General features: G+C 32.6%; 1 protein-coding gene across 1 annotated transcript; it reads right to left on the reverse strand.

The window, feature by feature from the left end:
• Positions 1-6,411: 6,411 nt before the first annotated feature.
• LOC114185464 (U4/U6 small nuclear ribonucleoprotein Prp31 homolog) lies at positions 6,412-16,847 on the reverse strand. Its single transcript, XM_028073198.1, has 8 exons — positions 16,700-16,847; positions 16,523-16,588; positions 16,267-16,404; positions 14,852-15,744; positions 14,663-14,733; positions 11,451-11,553; positions 11,216-11,291; positions 6,412-6,861 (listed from the first exon to the last, which is right to left on the reverse strand). Exons 1-8 carry the CDS (start codon positions 16,700-16,702, stop codon positions 6,754-6,756), a joined length of 1,458 nt encoding a protein of 485 aa, XP_027928999.1. The 5' UTR covers positions 16,703-16,847; the 3' UTR covers positions 6,412-6,753.

Below are 16,847 nucleotides of genomic sequence, written 5' to 3' on the forward strand. Positions count from 1 at the left end.
TATTATTATACCAAAAGTAAATAAAAATGCATCATAGTTATCAAGAACAATTTATAATTATATATAAATAGAGTTGTGTTTTATGACTACTCTCTCGACTACATTTTTTTTCTAGCCTTATAAATATAATTATTTATAGGAATGGAGTTAGTAGGAATACTTTTTTTCATTATTTTACTCTTTAAACATAATGAATTTTATTAATTTAATGGTATGTAAAAACTTACTCACCGTAAATATTGATTATTTGTACTGAGAAATTACAAATATTATAAAATTAATAAAATATAAATATTATATATATGTATAATTTTTTATAAATTTAATAATACTTTTTTATTTTAATTATTATATATTTTTATTATGGCAAAAAAATAGCACACATAGACATTTGTGCATAGGTAATTTATAAATATTTTTTTAATTGACTGTTTATATTTTGTAATAAAATTATGACATAATCACTAAGTTTTAAATTTTAAGATAAATGATATCTCAACATACTGAAATAAGAATAACAATATCAAAACTATAATTTAGCTATCAGATTTTGAAATAATTGAAATGATCAGAGAATATATAAAAAAAAAATCAAATACAAAAAAAATATTATTCTAATTGTATGTAATTAATTTAGTTGATCACTGTTGTTGCTCACGTGTAACATTTTGTATTGAACCAAATACCGATGTGCATGTTAGACGAGTATGACATTTCAGTGGGTAATGTATTTATGTCCTCATTTCCTTAACGTCAAGGTTCTTTGGTGTTCAATTGCCACTTTGTGTTCACGAGTCACCAATGTTACTTTGAGCTTAATTCTTTTGTACCTGTCCATTCTACTTAGAAAGCTACTAAAAAATTATTTTACTATATAAGGAAGGAATATTAAAAACAAATACAAGTAGGTTACTTCATGGCAAAGTTAAAATAAAAATAGCAACAGGAAAATAGATCTAGTTCTAGTAGTTCTTAATAAGTAACACTAATATTAATTTGTTCGCAAAATATAACATCATCTCCTTTATTATTACTGTTAATGTGTGTACACAATTTTTTTATAGTAATAAAATAATGAATATAATTAAAATTTTATTATTATAATTGTTATTAAAATAAAATAAGGAGTATAAATGGTTATTGTAAATTATAGAAACTAAAGAATGGATTATCCGAGATAAGAGTGCCGAAAAAGAAAATCCAAGATAAAAGGAACTTAATAAAACTATATAATTGTAAAAAAACGTGAATTGAACAAAATGGTTACCAAAATCAATCTCTTCTGCTAATTATTATAATTATTTCTTAATAAAATGATACTTATGTCTTTCTTAAATTTTAAATAAGTATTAATTGCTTTATGTTTTACTAGCGAACACACAGATGTTAGATGTTGTGTTCGTATTTTCTTAATTTTTATAGAAATTTGAGTTAAGATGAATAAGAAATATATAATTAATTATTAAAATAGTTTTTAAATGTAAAATTTGAAAAATAAAATATGTACACAGAAGAAATTTTGAATATAACGTTTAAAGATAGAAGAAGTTTTAAAATAATAATTAATTTTAAAAATAATAATTAAGGGTAAAACGGAAATATCACCACTAAAATAAACATTACATGTTTGATAATTCAAAACAGTTAACGTAGAGTATAAATACGATCATCTCGAAAGAAACAACCATACATGAATAAAGGAAGATTTGCTATCGTATGGCTCAGGCTAGGGATGTCAACGGGGCGGGTAGGGTACGGGTAGTAGCTCCCCCGTACCCTACCTGCTGGATAAATATCTACTCCGTACCCGTACCCATATCCGTTGGGTATCCGTTATGCGGATACCCACCTATTTTTTTCATATCTGCAGGTATCCATGGGTACCCACGGGTATTTGCAAAATTATTTAAAAAATAAATATTTAATCATAAATTCAAATAAAATAAAATAAAATACATCACTATCATAAATTTTAAATAAATTTCAAATAAACTCAAGTTGATACATGTCCAAATAATTGTAAAAGTAAATATAAAATGACGTTTAACCCCATGAAAATTCTTTAATTAGTATTTTGATCAACAAACTCACTTTCTCCAATTGATTCTTGAAAAATAAAATAAACAAAATAAACAAATAATAAACCTCAATTGTCACGTGCCAAGTATTCTTATTTTGATTCCATCATTTGACAACAAGCATACTATAAACGTCATTGTATATATAAGGTTTGATGTATATGCCCAATTTCAAAGAAAGGAAAGAAAAGAATGTCGGGATGTAAGTTTAGCGGGTGCGGGTATCCACTGGTATGGATACTATGATAACCGTACCCGCCCCGTTAACACGCGGGTATCAAAAATACCCGTATCCGCGGGTAGCGGGTATCCATTTTTAATATTCGTTTTCTACCCATTACGGGTTTTATCCGCGGATACCCGCAGGTACAAATTTTTTTGACATCCCTAGCTCAGACGGTGAGTTGTACTATGTCATGTGGTGGCTCCATTCCTCTATCATTCCCTGCTCACACTAATGAATAACGGTCATTGCAAAAGAAGAAAATACACAAACAACACAATAAAATGAGGGTAAGCTAATGATAAATTTAAACATACATACTTTAACTTCATACATAAAATGTGCAAACAATAAGATATCACACCCAAGTTATATGTTCATCATTCAAAAATGACAAAGGAATCTAATCAACACATATAGACATAAGACTCGATTATCCTGATTTATGCATTGACTTGGACATAAGAAGCCTTGTACCTGTCAGTGGATTACAACAAAGGCTTTGGCTCCACCTGGCCTAACAAACCGATAAAATTTCTCTGGACAAAGTAAGTTAATTTATGGCATCGCCAAACGAGGGGTCTCACCCCTAATATCGCCATAAGAACATCTTTCAACTCTCACCTCCTAGACTACGACACTCTATGTGAGTTTATAAGCCTACTAAAGTATAGGCTGGCTTTTGAATAATACATATCCCTAGTCAATGCATAACACTAAATTAATAAGGATTTGTAATTCTTCCTTAGAATCCAAAACCCCAAACAATCATACAATTCAAAATTGTTCTCATTCCATTCCCTTGATCCACTTTCACTCTCGTAAAGCCATCATACTTCCTTAGAACACAATTCACAACTATTTTCACCACATTTCCACTTCATACATTACTTGATATCATAATATAACTTTCCCAATTAAGAATACAAATATCATAACAAAAGTTCACAATCATACATAGCTCATCACACCAAAACAAACAACAACAATGTTCCTCAATCATTCATCGTTCACAACACAAGAAACATCCATTCTTGACATTTCATATCACACCTTTCAGATAAATTGTACATATATACCTATATATTCTACAATTTGTACATCACCTAAATGGTTCACATGCTTTCAATGAATACTAAAATAAATCTGCACATTCTCACACAATATATATATATATATATATATATATATATATATATATATATATATATATATATATATATATATATATATATAAAGATACAAAATGTCCAAAACTGCAGTTTGTACAAAATTCAAAAAATTATGTTCTTTTATTCAAATTAAAGATAATTGACTCAAGAACTTAATGTAAAAAGAATCAACCCAATTGGATACATATAAAAAAAGTTATGCATTAAACAAGTGACAAAGGTTAAAGTTGTCAACAACCTAATCTATGGGAACATTACAAGAAAATCTGCTTTCATTATATACTTTCAAACAAAGATCACAACGGTCAAAACAGACCATCATATGTCTAGGAACTTTTGTAAAAATTTCAGCTCAATCTCACGGTTAACGAAACGAAAATTCAAATGTTTTTGAGATGACATCATTATTCACTTGCAATGATAATTTTTTTTATATGAATATAGGATAATGTAGGTAGGGATTGTCAAAACCTAGAAAATTATGTTTTAGAATTGATAGTGGTTTAAAAATAGAGATATTCGTTTATTTTAATATTAAAAGGTTTTAATATAAATATTATTTTAAAACACACTATCTCTCTAGAAACCATTTTCCTAAAGTTGTATGACTTCTCTCTAAGAGTTTTCCCTCCCTGTTCATCTATTTGAAGATTTGAGACCAGTAGAGTGATCTTTGTGGCGAGCTCTTCAAGTTGGACCAATCAATCTCTTCATTTGTGTAAGTTAGTTTTCATCATTTTTCTTGGTCCAATATGTTTTGTTGTTGCATGTTGTCTTTCTTTTGGTTGCATGTGTCATTTAAGTCATCAATATGAGTCTCTGTTGATTAGTGATTATAATAATATGTCCTTATTATTCTTGTGATATTTTTGTGTGTAGATAGAGCATCCTGTGGAGTTAGAGACGTTTTGGTATTCTAATTTTGGTCTCTACTTGAACTACAAGTTGCACATTAATTCTTGTTTAAAATTTGAGGTATTCGATGGTAATTTCTATCAAGATTTGTAATTGAAACTTGTGTTTAATTGAATGGAGTAAGATATGATTATGTGTGAAATTTTAATTTCAATGGTTGATTGGTAGTCGGATTCTAGTATGTGGTAGATTTTGATCTGTGATAGAATTGACATGGGGAAATTAGCCAATCTAGGGTTGTCAAAATGTGCAGTGGTGCTTTGTTGGTTTAAATGGAAGGTTGATAAAGTAAGATTCTATTTTCTGAGTTAAAACAATTTTTATTGAGTTATACAAGTTTATAAGTATGTAATTCAATTTCAGGAATCTGAAGATGTATTCTTTGACAAATCCAGTATAGTATGATAGTTATAGCTTAGTTAAACATTCATTTGTGGCTTGTTTATCTTAGAAATTATTGTTGGTTTTGGTATGCGCTTAAATGAGATATTTGTGGTTAGTGTAATTGATCAATCTAGTATCCATTAGAAAGTGTTTTGAAACTAGTTGGAACTATGAAAGATGATTGATATCATATTAGTAGTTGAGCAAGTAAAACTCTCATTTTCATGCATTTTCTGGTATGACACTGAGCGGTGGCCTAGAGGTGTTGAATGTCAGTTTTAAAAAAACTCAAGTTAGTGGATATGTTCATGCATATTTAAAGTGGGAATTAATGATTGGAAATGAAAGTTCTACTTCTAGGAAGGAATTTCAAGGTTGATAGAAAGGCTTTATTACTTTGCTGATTTATTTTTTGCTTGCATTGCCATATCTTTCCTAAGGAGGAAAGGTATGGTAATTTTTTTAGTGTTATGCATTGACTAAGGACACCCTTTGTGAAGCCATCCTTATACTCTACTAGACTCATAGACTCATGTAGAGCACGGTGTCTTGGTTGTGAAGAGTCAAAGGGATTCCTATGTTGGTCTTGGGGTTGTGGACTCCATTTCTTTTAAGCTATAGAGAATTTACCCTGAGGAGGGGGAAATCAGGTTCTATTATTAGTCTGTAACACTTGAGGTTTTAAGAATTTCTATTTCATTTGACGATAGGTGCACAACTTCTAGAATCCGAGTCAATGCATAAATCCATATATTGAGTCTAATGTTATATTTTTCTTAGGTGTCTATGAATGGTACGATGACTGGATCATTAAATGCTATGTTTTTAATTGGTTTAGATATTAAGTAATAAACTGTTTATGTATGTTCATGTTAGCATTAACTTACCTTTCTTTGTTATTTGTGTTTGTATCTCCTTTTGTAATGATCATCTCTATGACGTGTGCATATGAGGTTACATGTGGAAGTTATTTAGTCAATAGGCCATGTTTGAAGTCCTAGGTTTTAGAGCGACGTACATAGATATAAAATATGGTATAGTTCCTTGATTTTGTTATATTGTATAAAAGTTTACATGACTTGTATTTTCTTTTTAGAAATTTTAAAAATAAAAGATTGTAACTACATGATATTGATCCATCAAATTGACGAACTAAATATATTAGACCAAAATGGGTTAACAGGTTGGAATTTTCAACCCAACTCATCCCATTTTGGATGATCTGACAAGTCGACCAGTTGAATCCAACCTTTTTTCCATTACTTAATAACATTTAAAATACTTTAAATTAGTAAAATAATTTTACTAATTAGAAGTGTTACATTTTTTATATCTTTTAAATTGCACAATTTAAAAATCATTTTTGGCTTCTAAATTACACAATACAAAAGTCTTCTTTCGCTTTTAGGTTGTGTAATTCAGGCCTCTACTTTTTAAGAAAAAAAAATGACTTAAAAATTGTGTAACCCAAAAATTATCTTTTGCTTCCAGAAAAAAACAAAAAAAAAAAAATTCTTATTAGTGAAGATGCAGGACAAAAACGATTTTCATATTCGTGAAGAATTTACCTAAAATTGTTAGCAAAGAAACTTGATCTCAATTGACACAAAAATTGGGAAAAAAGAACACAGCAACACACTTTTAGTCTATAAAGGGTAATCTGAAATATAAAACTACATTCCGGATCTATTCATTGATAAAAGGCTGTTGACTTGAGTCTCTTTGGGGTGCATTAATATACCAAAACTTGGTCGATTCCAATGAGAATGTTTTTTTTCTCAAGCTAACTCATGAAAATGGTCACTATATCGATCATCATTTATGTTACTACGAAAAGGAATCTAGTCTAAGGCATAGCACAAGTCATATACATGCTAACGTATCAACGACACGGCTACTCTTCAAAAATCTATCGTAAACCTATGAAGTAATATCCATCGGCATCAACAGTTTCTAGGCATGTTTGAATTCATGCACGGTTTCAAGTCCTCTTAATCTTCGAAAATGTTCCTGTTTCAGAGAAGTAAGTGCTTTGAGTTCCGCTACCAAGTTGATGTGCATGAGCTTGTGGATTTGTCAGCTCAATCCCCTGAAAAACAACAATATATGTAACTCAATATTAATGCAAAACTTGAACGAAAGAAAAAGTAACTGGTTATTGTGCAAAAAGTGCTATCAAGATCAAGTATTCCATTGTCGATCATTAATATCAGTGAAATTATTGATATGAACTAACTCATAAGAAAGACCACGTGTATATGCTATCCAATATTAAATCCTGCGAAATACATTGTTGCCAAAAATTGTGTTCCATAGCTACTAATCCATGAATAGCATATTGTGGCAACCAGGGACCTAAACCTACTAAAACGTCTGAATTCCACCGGAAAGCAAACATTTATCCCAATTTCATTTTTTTGTCTAATTTAAAATAGGATTTCACAACTAACGTGTTTAAAATTATTTTCTTGCCTCATTTACTAGCTGCTTCTCTTTTTTTTTTGGAAAAACAGAAGTGCCGCTTCTCATGTTTTAATCATATCTAACCTAGTAAAACATATTTAAAATTCAAACTCAGTTTACTGAGTATAGTTATAAGATGCGATAGAATACACCCAGTCTACAAATCTTTCACGTCTCTCAGTATCAATCAAAACCAAAAGTGTTGCACAGAAACCATCAGTTGGAAATACCAAGCAAACAGAAGGCAGAACAGAAGCACACAAGGAACTTCGAACTCGAAAGTTCTTCCACTGTTTTATACATAACATAGGCATCAGGTTTCACAAGGCACATAAGTACAGAACAACTTTCCAAAGCTTAACCTAGGGCAAGAAGACATTCTTGCTAAAGCTAAGTAATAGAAATATTTGCTGTCTTGTACACTATTTTTTGACGACTTCACAAATTTGTGACTCAAATAAACCAAATTATAACTTGTTTTGATGTGAAATTTTTGTGAACCGAGAAATGGCAGCCAATAGGAATTTTAATTTTGTTAGCAATTCGTACAATTGAAATAAATAAATTTTGGATTAGATGCACAGGATTTTCTTCATTTTTCAATCGCTTTGTTTGGACAAAGTAATTCAAATGTCTTATATTTCAATTTTTTTATTTGTACACAATAATTCAATTTTCCCTGGAGGTATTAAAATTTAATATTAAATAAGCAACGGTCAATTTTTAAATATTTAATAAACTTGAATACATTGTTAATATTAGATCAAATTTTAAAACTTAAAATAATTACTAGTATTAAAACAATTCCATTAAATCTAAATTTTTTACAAAATATATATAATATATACATGTACACACACACACACACAAGTGAGGATTACTAAACACTTTACTAAAATGGTAGAATTTTAATTACTTTTTAAATGTTGCATCCAAACACTTTACTTTACAGTAGGTTATTTAAAATTCTTCAAAAAATACATTACACCCCAAATTGCCCCAATCCAAACCCACACTAAAGTTTATCTAAATGAGAAAAACTGGGAAATCGTCAACTACAAAACTGAATTATCGCTTTCATCTAAGTAGGTATTAGTCAATTTGATGCGGGTTAAGTATGTTTTTAGTCCCTGAACTTTGACCCAAAATTGGAATTCATCCCTTTCTGAAACTTCGATACATTTTGGTCCCTAAACTTTAATAATGAATGAATATAGTCTTTTTAATCCAATTACGTTAACTTTTTTTGAGGTGTTGAACGCATTTCTCAGCAGATATTGAACCGAAAATGTGTCAAACGGTGTAAACAACTCTAATACTAACATAAAACGCGTTCGACATGTCAAAAAAAGTTAACTTGATTTTTGTTAAAAGGACTATTAATTCATTTTTTAAGTTTAGGGACCAAAATGTATCGAAGTTTTTGACAGGGATGAATTCCAATTTTGAGTCAAAGTTCAAGGACTAAAAACATACTTAACTCATCTGATGAACAACCAACACATGGCCTAGATACAGCAGTTTACATACATGAGAAAACCTGGCCACGTTTTTCAGCAACTTAACCAAAGGCTCAATATTCTTTTACTTTCAGGACTTGTGTGTAGTATGAAATTCTCCAAACAAGACCTGGAAAATCTAATGATTAACATGGCCAGAGGTGCATTATACACCAGGAATTCCGTGTAACTCGTAACTGTCAAGACGTGTTGAAGCAAGGAGAGAATGGTGATAAATGTGAAGGGAAAGTACAAGGGGTGAGCAAGCATTCAGTCGAGAGGGAATTGAGAAGGTATGAGCTCTAAGCCCCTTAAGCAACTAATAAGTATGATAATTATTTATTTCTCATGCTTTTGAAAACCCTTATTTGTCTTTGTGTCATGCATTTTGTGACTATTTCATGGAAAATTTAGATTTAAACGTTTTAGTTAGAAAATAGAATTGATTAGCCTCTTTGTTGAACTTTTGAAGAGAATGGGAAGTTTGAGGAAGATTGGAAGAAGTTTTGTAAGACTCTCTCGCTCAGCTAGAGGCTTTCTCACCGGAGAAAATCACCTTAGCTCACTCAGCTAGTCTTCCTTTCACCCAACAAGAGGACTATTTGTTCAACGAGTAGAGGAAGTTTGCTTTGACACGAAAAGCAACCACTTGCCCAGCGAGAGGTTAGGTTTGCCCAATAAGAAGTTGTTTTCTAACCGCTGTTTAAAAGTCGAGATGTGAGCAAAAAGGGGAAGTTTTTGGAGACCTAGAGAAGGGAAGAGGCACATGGAGAGTTCAAGAATCACTTCCATCTTCATTCATTCCACTTTTGTTCCATTTTTGTGCTACTCATGTGTAGAAGTAGCTAACTCACCTATTCATTGAGATTGGATGCAATGTACCTTAACTTCATGTAGTTTTCTCTTATGTAATATAAGTTTCTTTCATGACTCTTGTGTTCTTTCCTGAGGCTTCATGTGCATGATTGATTATCTATGTTATTTTGTAGTATCTAAACATTGGAAAATGCTTTGAAACTTAGACAAGGATAGAACAACTTATAGAATATAATCTCTTGGTCATTCTAAACACCTTTCCCTAATGCAAAACTTGTGTTAAAATAACTAAGGGATTAGTATTTTCACATGGAGGGTTAGAACTTGTCTCTAAGGAATTAGTACTTATGAACTTGTGGTGTGAATATTTGAGTTGTTAGAAATATATTGTGTAGAGTATTGCATTGAGTTCAGTTCATGAAATCAACTCCAGTGAATCTATGCCCTGCTCGGGTAACATAACTTTAATTTAGTAGTTTTATATGTTTTGAATTTAGAATCATCACTATTGCAAAATTTGAATCAAATAGTGTTAATATTATTAGTCTGAATTAGTATTGATATACAATTAGCTTGACACACGCAAATCCCTTTTAAAATGATGCTCAAACTTTCCAAATTACTACTAGTGTGATTTAGTACACTTGCCAAACTTAGCAATAACCACTATAACTTTTAACTTTTAGTTTTTTTTTTTGTAGTTAATTCCCAGTTTTCAACAATCTATTCTAATTATGGAAATAAGGAGTTGATCCTATACAATTAAGAATGTCTACATGATACATGTATTATTAGGAACATTTTTATTTATGTCCTGTATCATATTTTTGTTATTAGAGGATATCAAATCTCTTTTATCTATTTATTGTATAGGTTTCTTTTTCTGAATATAAGAAAAGTAGTCGTGTTGAGTATTAGCACCATTTCGAACCTATCTTAGTCAAGTTTATTAGGCCTATCATGGCACCTGCTATTGTGTTGCTCCTATTCCCACACTTGAGATTTTCACTACAGCTGACAGAGTGTTGGAAAACTCACATTGACTAGACATATGACCAAATTATAATATATAAGTGGGTTTGAATCTCATCTTACAAGCCTGTTTTATGAGGCTGAATTAAGCTTAAGCCCACTCTTATAGTAGAGTTTTCTCATGTACCCTCTTGCACTGGTTTACAATCAAGGAATTGAATCAGATTTCCTCCTCAATTTTTCAAGCATGTTCAACTTATTACATTAATAGTGAATCTTACTATTCACAATACATTTTGATTGCAATTTGGAAAATTGGCTCTCCAATTCATAATTATTATCCTAATTCAACTACCTTGGTCAGTCCCAAAAACACTAGTGTTAGTGAGATAGAAAGATGATCACTACTCCAAGCACTATGGATAGATACAAGCTTAAACATTTAAAATGCTAAACAATGTTTTCATTCACAGCTTCCCACAACCAATTTGGGAGAAATTCACTAATTTTGGAGTGATAACAGGATGACTGCTATTCCAAAGACTATAGGTACAGGCTAAATTATTTAAATGCTAAACAATGTTTCCAGTTACAACTTCTCATGACAATTTTGTGCAAAATTCACTACTTTTGCACTAGTTAGGTACTAGAGAGCAGGAGAAATATACAAAAACAACAAAAAGATGTGCAAACCTGAACTGGTGTGAATGCAAGACTTGATGTCAAACCAGATGTAGCACCGCTGCTACCATAATTCTTTTCCTTGAATCTGACAAATGAATAATAGTCCACCAGAATTGTCATCGTGGTCAGTTAGATAAATAATGTACCAGAGACATGGGTGGTAATTTATCATCTCGCCACAAAATCAGAATATCAAGTAACTAGAGCATAATATTATAGAACTCAAGCAATGAGGAGCACTTACCTTTTTGCAACTTTTGCAGCAAGTTTGCTTTGACCAACAGACACACGTAGTTTGCCACTGCCAGCCTGACCAAGCATTCCATAGCCCTCACCCAGACCATCTCCTATAATTCACATGCATAAAAGTATAAGAATATAAGGAGAGATTAAAACTTTTTCATTTGAAGTTTCCAAAGGATTTCATACATAGTAATTAATGCCATTTTAGGACTTGAGGGGCTTATGGTGTTAGCAATTTGGCTAAGCATGCAATAGCTTTACCTTTTTATTACCATTGTACTTTGACCTGGATTGCAAACATGGAACATTAGAGGCATAATATTCTGCCTAAGGCTTGTAATACTATTTGTTATACTTGTACCTGATAGATTTAAACTTTGGATAATATATTATATATGTACTTCTTGTAATTGTAAAAAGCTGTTTTCTTCTCTCCTATTCTTTCTGAATTGTATACTGCTGGCATCTATAGTAGGCAATCTGCTTTGCTTTCTTTTCTGTCAGAGCACACATTGCTTCTTTTTTATACACATTACATACATATACATATACATATAAATATATATACATATATATATATATACATATATATATACACATATATATATACACATACATATATATATATATATATATATATATATATATATATATATATAATATACCGCTGAGTGCCAAAATGAGCAACTCAGACTTTTCTTCTCAATATCTCAAGTTGGTATCAGAGCACATTAATTCACTCTGCTGCCTCTATCAATGGTGACCATCATCCACCACCACCTCCCACCACTGGACATCACTGTCCCACACCACTACCTGTTGCCACCATCTGTTGCCAGCTGCCATCAATTTATCTTTTTTTCTGGACAACGTCTCTAACAAATTCATGATTAGATGTTATCTTCTTATGTCATTGACAAGCACCGGCTCTTCACTCTTCTCCTTTAGTCCTAGAAGGAGATTTTCTTTCATGTTTTGGTTCCCAAACATATCATCAGTTGGTCCAGTTGTCTTTCTCTGGAACACATACCATTACTACTGAAAAACTCAAAGGAAAGAACTACTTTTCCTGATTTATATGAATAGAGCTTTGTTTTCTTGGTCAAGGATACCATCACCACAGAGGAGGAAATTGAAATACAATCAGAAGATAATGAATGCTCAATGGCTGAACTCATAACGTGTGGTTAATCACTTCCTTTAAAGACTTATTCGCCATTTGTTGCACAAGGCCCTGGGATATAAAAGGAATCTCTTGTGTGATATACTGAAGTTACGGAACTGGCAAGGCTAAGACCCAGGATAAGAGAAGAGTACTAAAAAGTGTTTTTGGAGGAAAAGGGATACTCCTATTTATACAAGTTTGGATGTGACCAGCCTCCACTCGCACAAGAATGCAGGAGTAATGCTGAGAAGAAAAGGAAGTAATATTCACATAGATATAGAAGTCAACGGGAGAAAGGCGTGAACCATATTCTGACAGAGAGAGATATAGAAGACTTGTGGGAAAACTCATTTATCTTGCAATCACAAGATTTTTTTTTTTGCAGTCGATGTTGTTAGTCAATTTATGCTAGCTCCCCGTTATTAGAATTTGTGATCCCTATTCTTCTATGGTATATTAAGAGAACTCCAGCTCAAGGTCTATTGCATGGAGATAAAGTGACAAATCTCTAGGTTTTTAATGTTGATTAGGCAGGATATCCATCAGACAAGAGATCTACAACTGGATATTGTATATCCATTGGTGGTAATATTATCTCTTGGAAGAGTAAGAAAGAGAATGTATTGTATATCCATTGGTAGTAATATTATCGGTTGGAAGAGTAAGAAAGAGAATGTTGCACGGTCTAGTGCAGATGTAGAGTACAGTACAGAGCAATGGACATAGTCACTTGTGAATTGATATGGATTAAACAACATCTTCAAGAGTTAAGATTTTCTAATATTCAACTAATGAAGTTATATTGTGACAACTAGGAAGCCCTTCACTTCTCCTCTAACCCAATGTTTCCTGGAAGAACCAAACATATAAAGATTGAGTGTCATTTTATTGAGAGAAGTTGTTGGCCAAGGAAATTTCTACTGAATTTCTCAACTTAAATAATCAACTTGCTGATGGCCTCAAAGTCTTTGAAAGGGTATCAATTTCAATTCCATATAATTTATATGCTCCAGTTTAAAGGGAGTTTTAGATTTAAATTTTAGATAATATATTATATGCACTTCTTGTATTTGTATAAAGCAGTCTTCTCCCCCATTCTGAATTGTAGCCTACTGCCATCCATAGGCACAGTCTGCTCTGCTTTCTTTTATGTTATTGTACTCATTGCTACGTTTTTGATATATACATACATACACATATATATATCCATGTGTGTGTGTGTGTGTATGAATATATATATATATATATATATATATATATATATATATATATATATATAATATGCAGATGAGTGCCAAAGTGAGCAACTCAGACTTTTCTTCTCAATATCTCGAGTACCGAACGCACAATTATATTTCAAGCTATTTTCCTAATTTTCAACTCATTTTTCAGTTTCACTATTTGCATGCCCAACCTGGGGTTGAGATGCCTTCATACTCTGCCTTTTCAGAACATTTTGAATTAAAAAATATCAGAATTCATCAACTTGAGTTGTGAATTTCACGCATAGTTGCTCCATCAATTATTAGTATAATTGGATTAATAAATTGTTAGGAATTAGACCAGAATTGCCATAACAAACGGATAGAAAAAGCTAGCTATTTGGAATCTCTGATGTGAAATACAGACGAACACACTGGACTAAAGAAATAGAGAAAGTCCTGTCGCCCACCAATTTCTAAACTCAATTCTTGCTCACTTTTCTCTTCAAACCTCTTTTTCACTAATAGCCTAACAGAATATCAAATTCCTTTTTTCCCATTACCACCAACTACATTAGCGGGTGGATATATTTTCAATTCCCTCCCTTATTTTTCCCACTAATCCTTCGCTTTCCTTATGTGATCGGCATTGGTTCTTATCATAGGGTTTTGCCTCACTATCACAACTTAATTATTAACAGTCTAATTACTTCCCGTTTTCCTTTTTATTCCATCTAAATAAATCCCTAACTCCCTATAATAAATATAAATTCAAGCATGAAATTAAAAAATCAAAAGGAAAAAAATTACTATGCAAATAGGACAAGAGCAAACTGGTAAAATTACCTAATGAACTCTCTTCTGGGACTCCAAATTGCATCCTATTGGCTAACTTCCTCATGTCTGTTATTGCATACCTGTAATTAGAATCAACCGGTCATATATTTAAAAAAAAAATAAAAGGCATAAGCCAGCATACCTTCAACACAGCTACCTAAAACTCCAGTACAAACAAGAATTTAAGACTATGCTAACCTTTCCTTCATCTTCCTAAGCCGTCGACCACCTCTCTTCTTTTTAGGCTCAGAATCAGGAACTGGTAGTGGTTTTGGTTGCTTTGCAGGAGGAGGCTCCTGCCACTTCTCAATTTTTTTGTGAATCTCATCCTTGAAAGCCCTTCCAGTATTTCCAGATGGATCCCCCCGTATGGAATCTACACGTGCTGCAAGTGTAGACTTCGCAGCCAGGAGTCGACATGCTCGCATCCTTAAAGATGGAGGAGTAGTCTGAAATATCTCTGTTTGCTCGAGGTAACCTACACGAAATTGAGATGTTGCTGTGGAGAACCCAGCAAGATTCTTTTTCTTGGCACCTAGAAGCTGAACGTTACAAGCAGGCATCTTTGCTAGAGATGCCAGGCCACCAGCTGTGCCCATGAGTTTAGCTGCAACAGCACTGCCAACAATAGCAGAGAGATTGGGTGCAATGTAACCCATTCTACTCTCAACAAAATCTAGAACTTTCTTCTTCGCTGAATCAAGATCAAGTGCTCGATCACAGGCCTCAACAGTCTTACTAAGGACTTCTTCCGGAAGAGGCTTGCCAGTTGTAGTTGAAGCGGTAACAGACACAACCATTATAATGGCTGAGGGTAAAAGCCCTTCTAAATCAACAAGAGTCAAATCCATTTCATTTCCTATCTTCTTAACGACACGTGCATAATCGATCGGGTGATGCACCAACGACTCAAGCTCAGGAAATTTCAATCGATATTTGTCACGAATAAAATTGTGGATTATAACAATTTCATTCTCAATGTCAACTGACAGAGCATTGCAATCCACAATCAATTGATATTCAGGATCATCTTCTAGATTCACTCCCTGAGTCGAGACATCTGACCCCATTTTAAGGGCCTCTTCCACTTTCTGCAATAAAAAATAACATTTTCCTTTATTCATGCACCAATGTCAATATGTATGTCTCAATAAATAAAACACCGTAGATATCAGAAAAAAGAAATTGAAACTAAAAAGACAGAACACCATTTACAACATAAAAAAGAAAGAAACCTAAACTCCCAGCTTAGACAAACTGATTTTAGATTCTACAAAAGTCAATAAAGCACCCAACAACAATAGCAATAACAATGACTGTTCACAGACAAGCCTGGTTTAAAATTGTGACAGTAGGAGTAGCGATATTGGAGGTCCCACCAACAACAACTGGGAGCAAGGTTTTAAGCAACAGTACGTGACCATGATTTTGGCTGCAACATCAAGTTTTATAGGGTGTCTGCAACTGTAACAAGATCACAATGGTGGCTGCATCAACAGCATCTGTCCCCAATTTGGCGTAATATCAAGGAACACGATGAAACAGCATCCACAATTTAAATGCTTCACTGTGGTCAATTTATAATAGCTTCAAAAGAAATGAGAGCAACTAACCTGTATAATATCAATGTACCTCTGGGTTTTCTGTAACTTGGAAACACTGTCCAAGTCATCATAGTTGAGGTTTTCTAGGTCAGCCAGATCACCATCAACATCCTCTTCCATGTCAGCAGCATCAACATCGTTATCCTCCTGAAACAACAAGGAACCAACCACCTTATTCGTAACAAAACTTTGCCTGAATTCTTTCAAACTTGGCGGTTTAGATAAAAATAAATAAAATGATGATGAAGAAGAAGAAGAAGCTTACCGGAATTTCAGCCTCATTATCAGAGAGTTCATCAAGGTCGGCAAGAAAAGAATCAGCAAGTGTAGCCTGGAATCAAACACACAATAATAAGACCCTAAATGTCCATACTTCAAAATTAAAATTTGAAACTGAAAACGTTCAATTAAAACACAGAAAAGGAAGATAACGAAAACAAACCATGTCTGTAGACGAGGTGGGTAGAATCGATGTTGTTGTGAATTGGTATTCCGGTTAGTGACCTTCCAGAACTCAGAAAATAGGATTAGAAGGATGAAAGCACGTGTGAATGTAATGGGCCCAGCTTATTTGGATGAAAGACCTAACC

The sequence above is a fragment of the Vigna unguiculata genome, chromosome 5 (assembly GCF_004118075.2).
Source record: "Vigna unguiculata cultivar IT97K-499-35 chromosome 5, ASM411807v1, whole genome shotgun sequence".
NCBI lineage: Eukaryota > Viridiplantae > Streptophyta > Magnoliopsida > Fabales > Fabaceae > Vigna > Vigna unguiculata.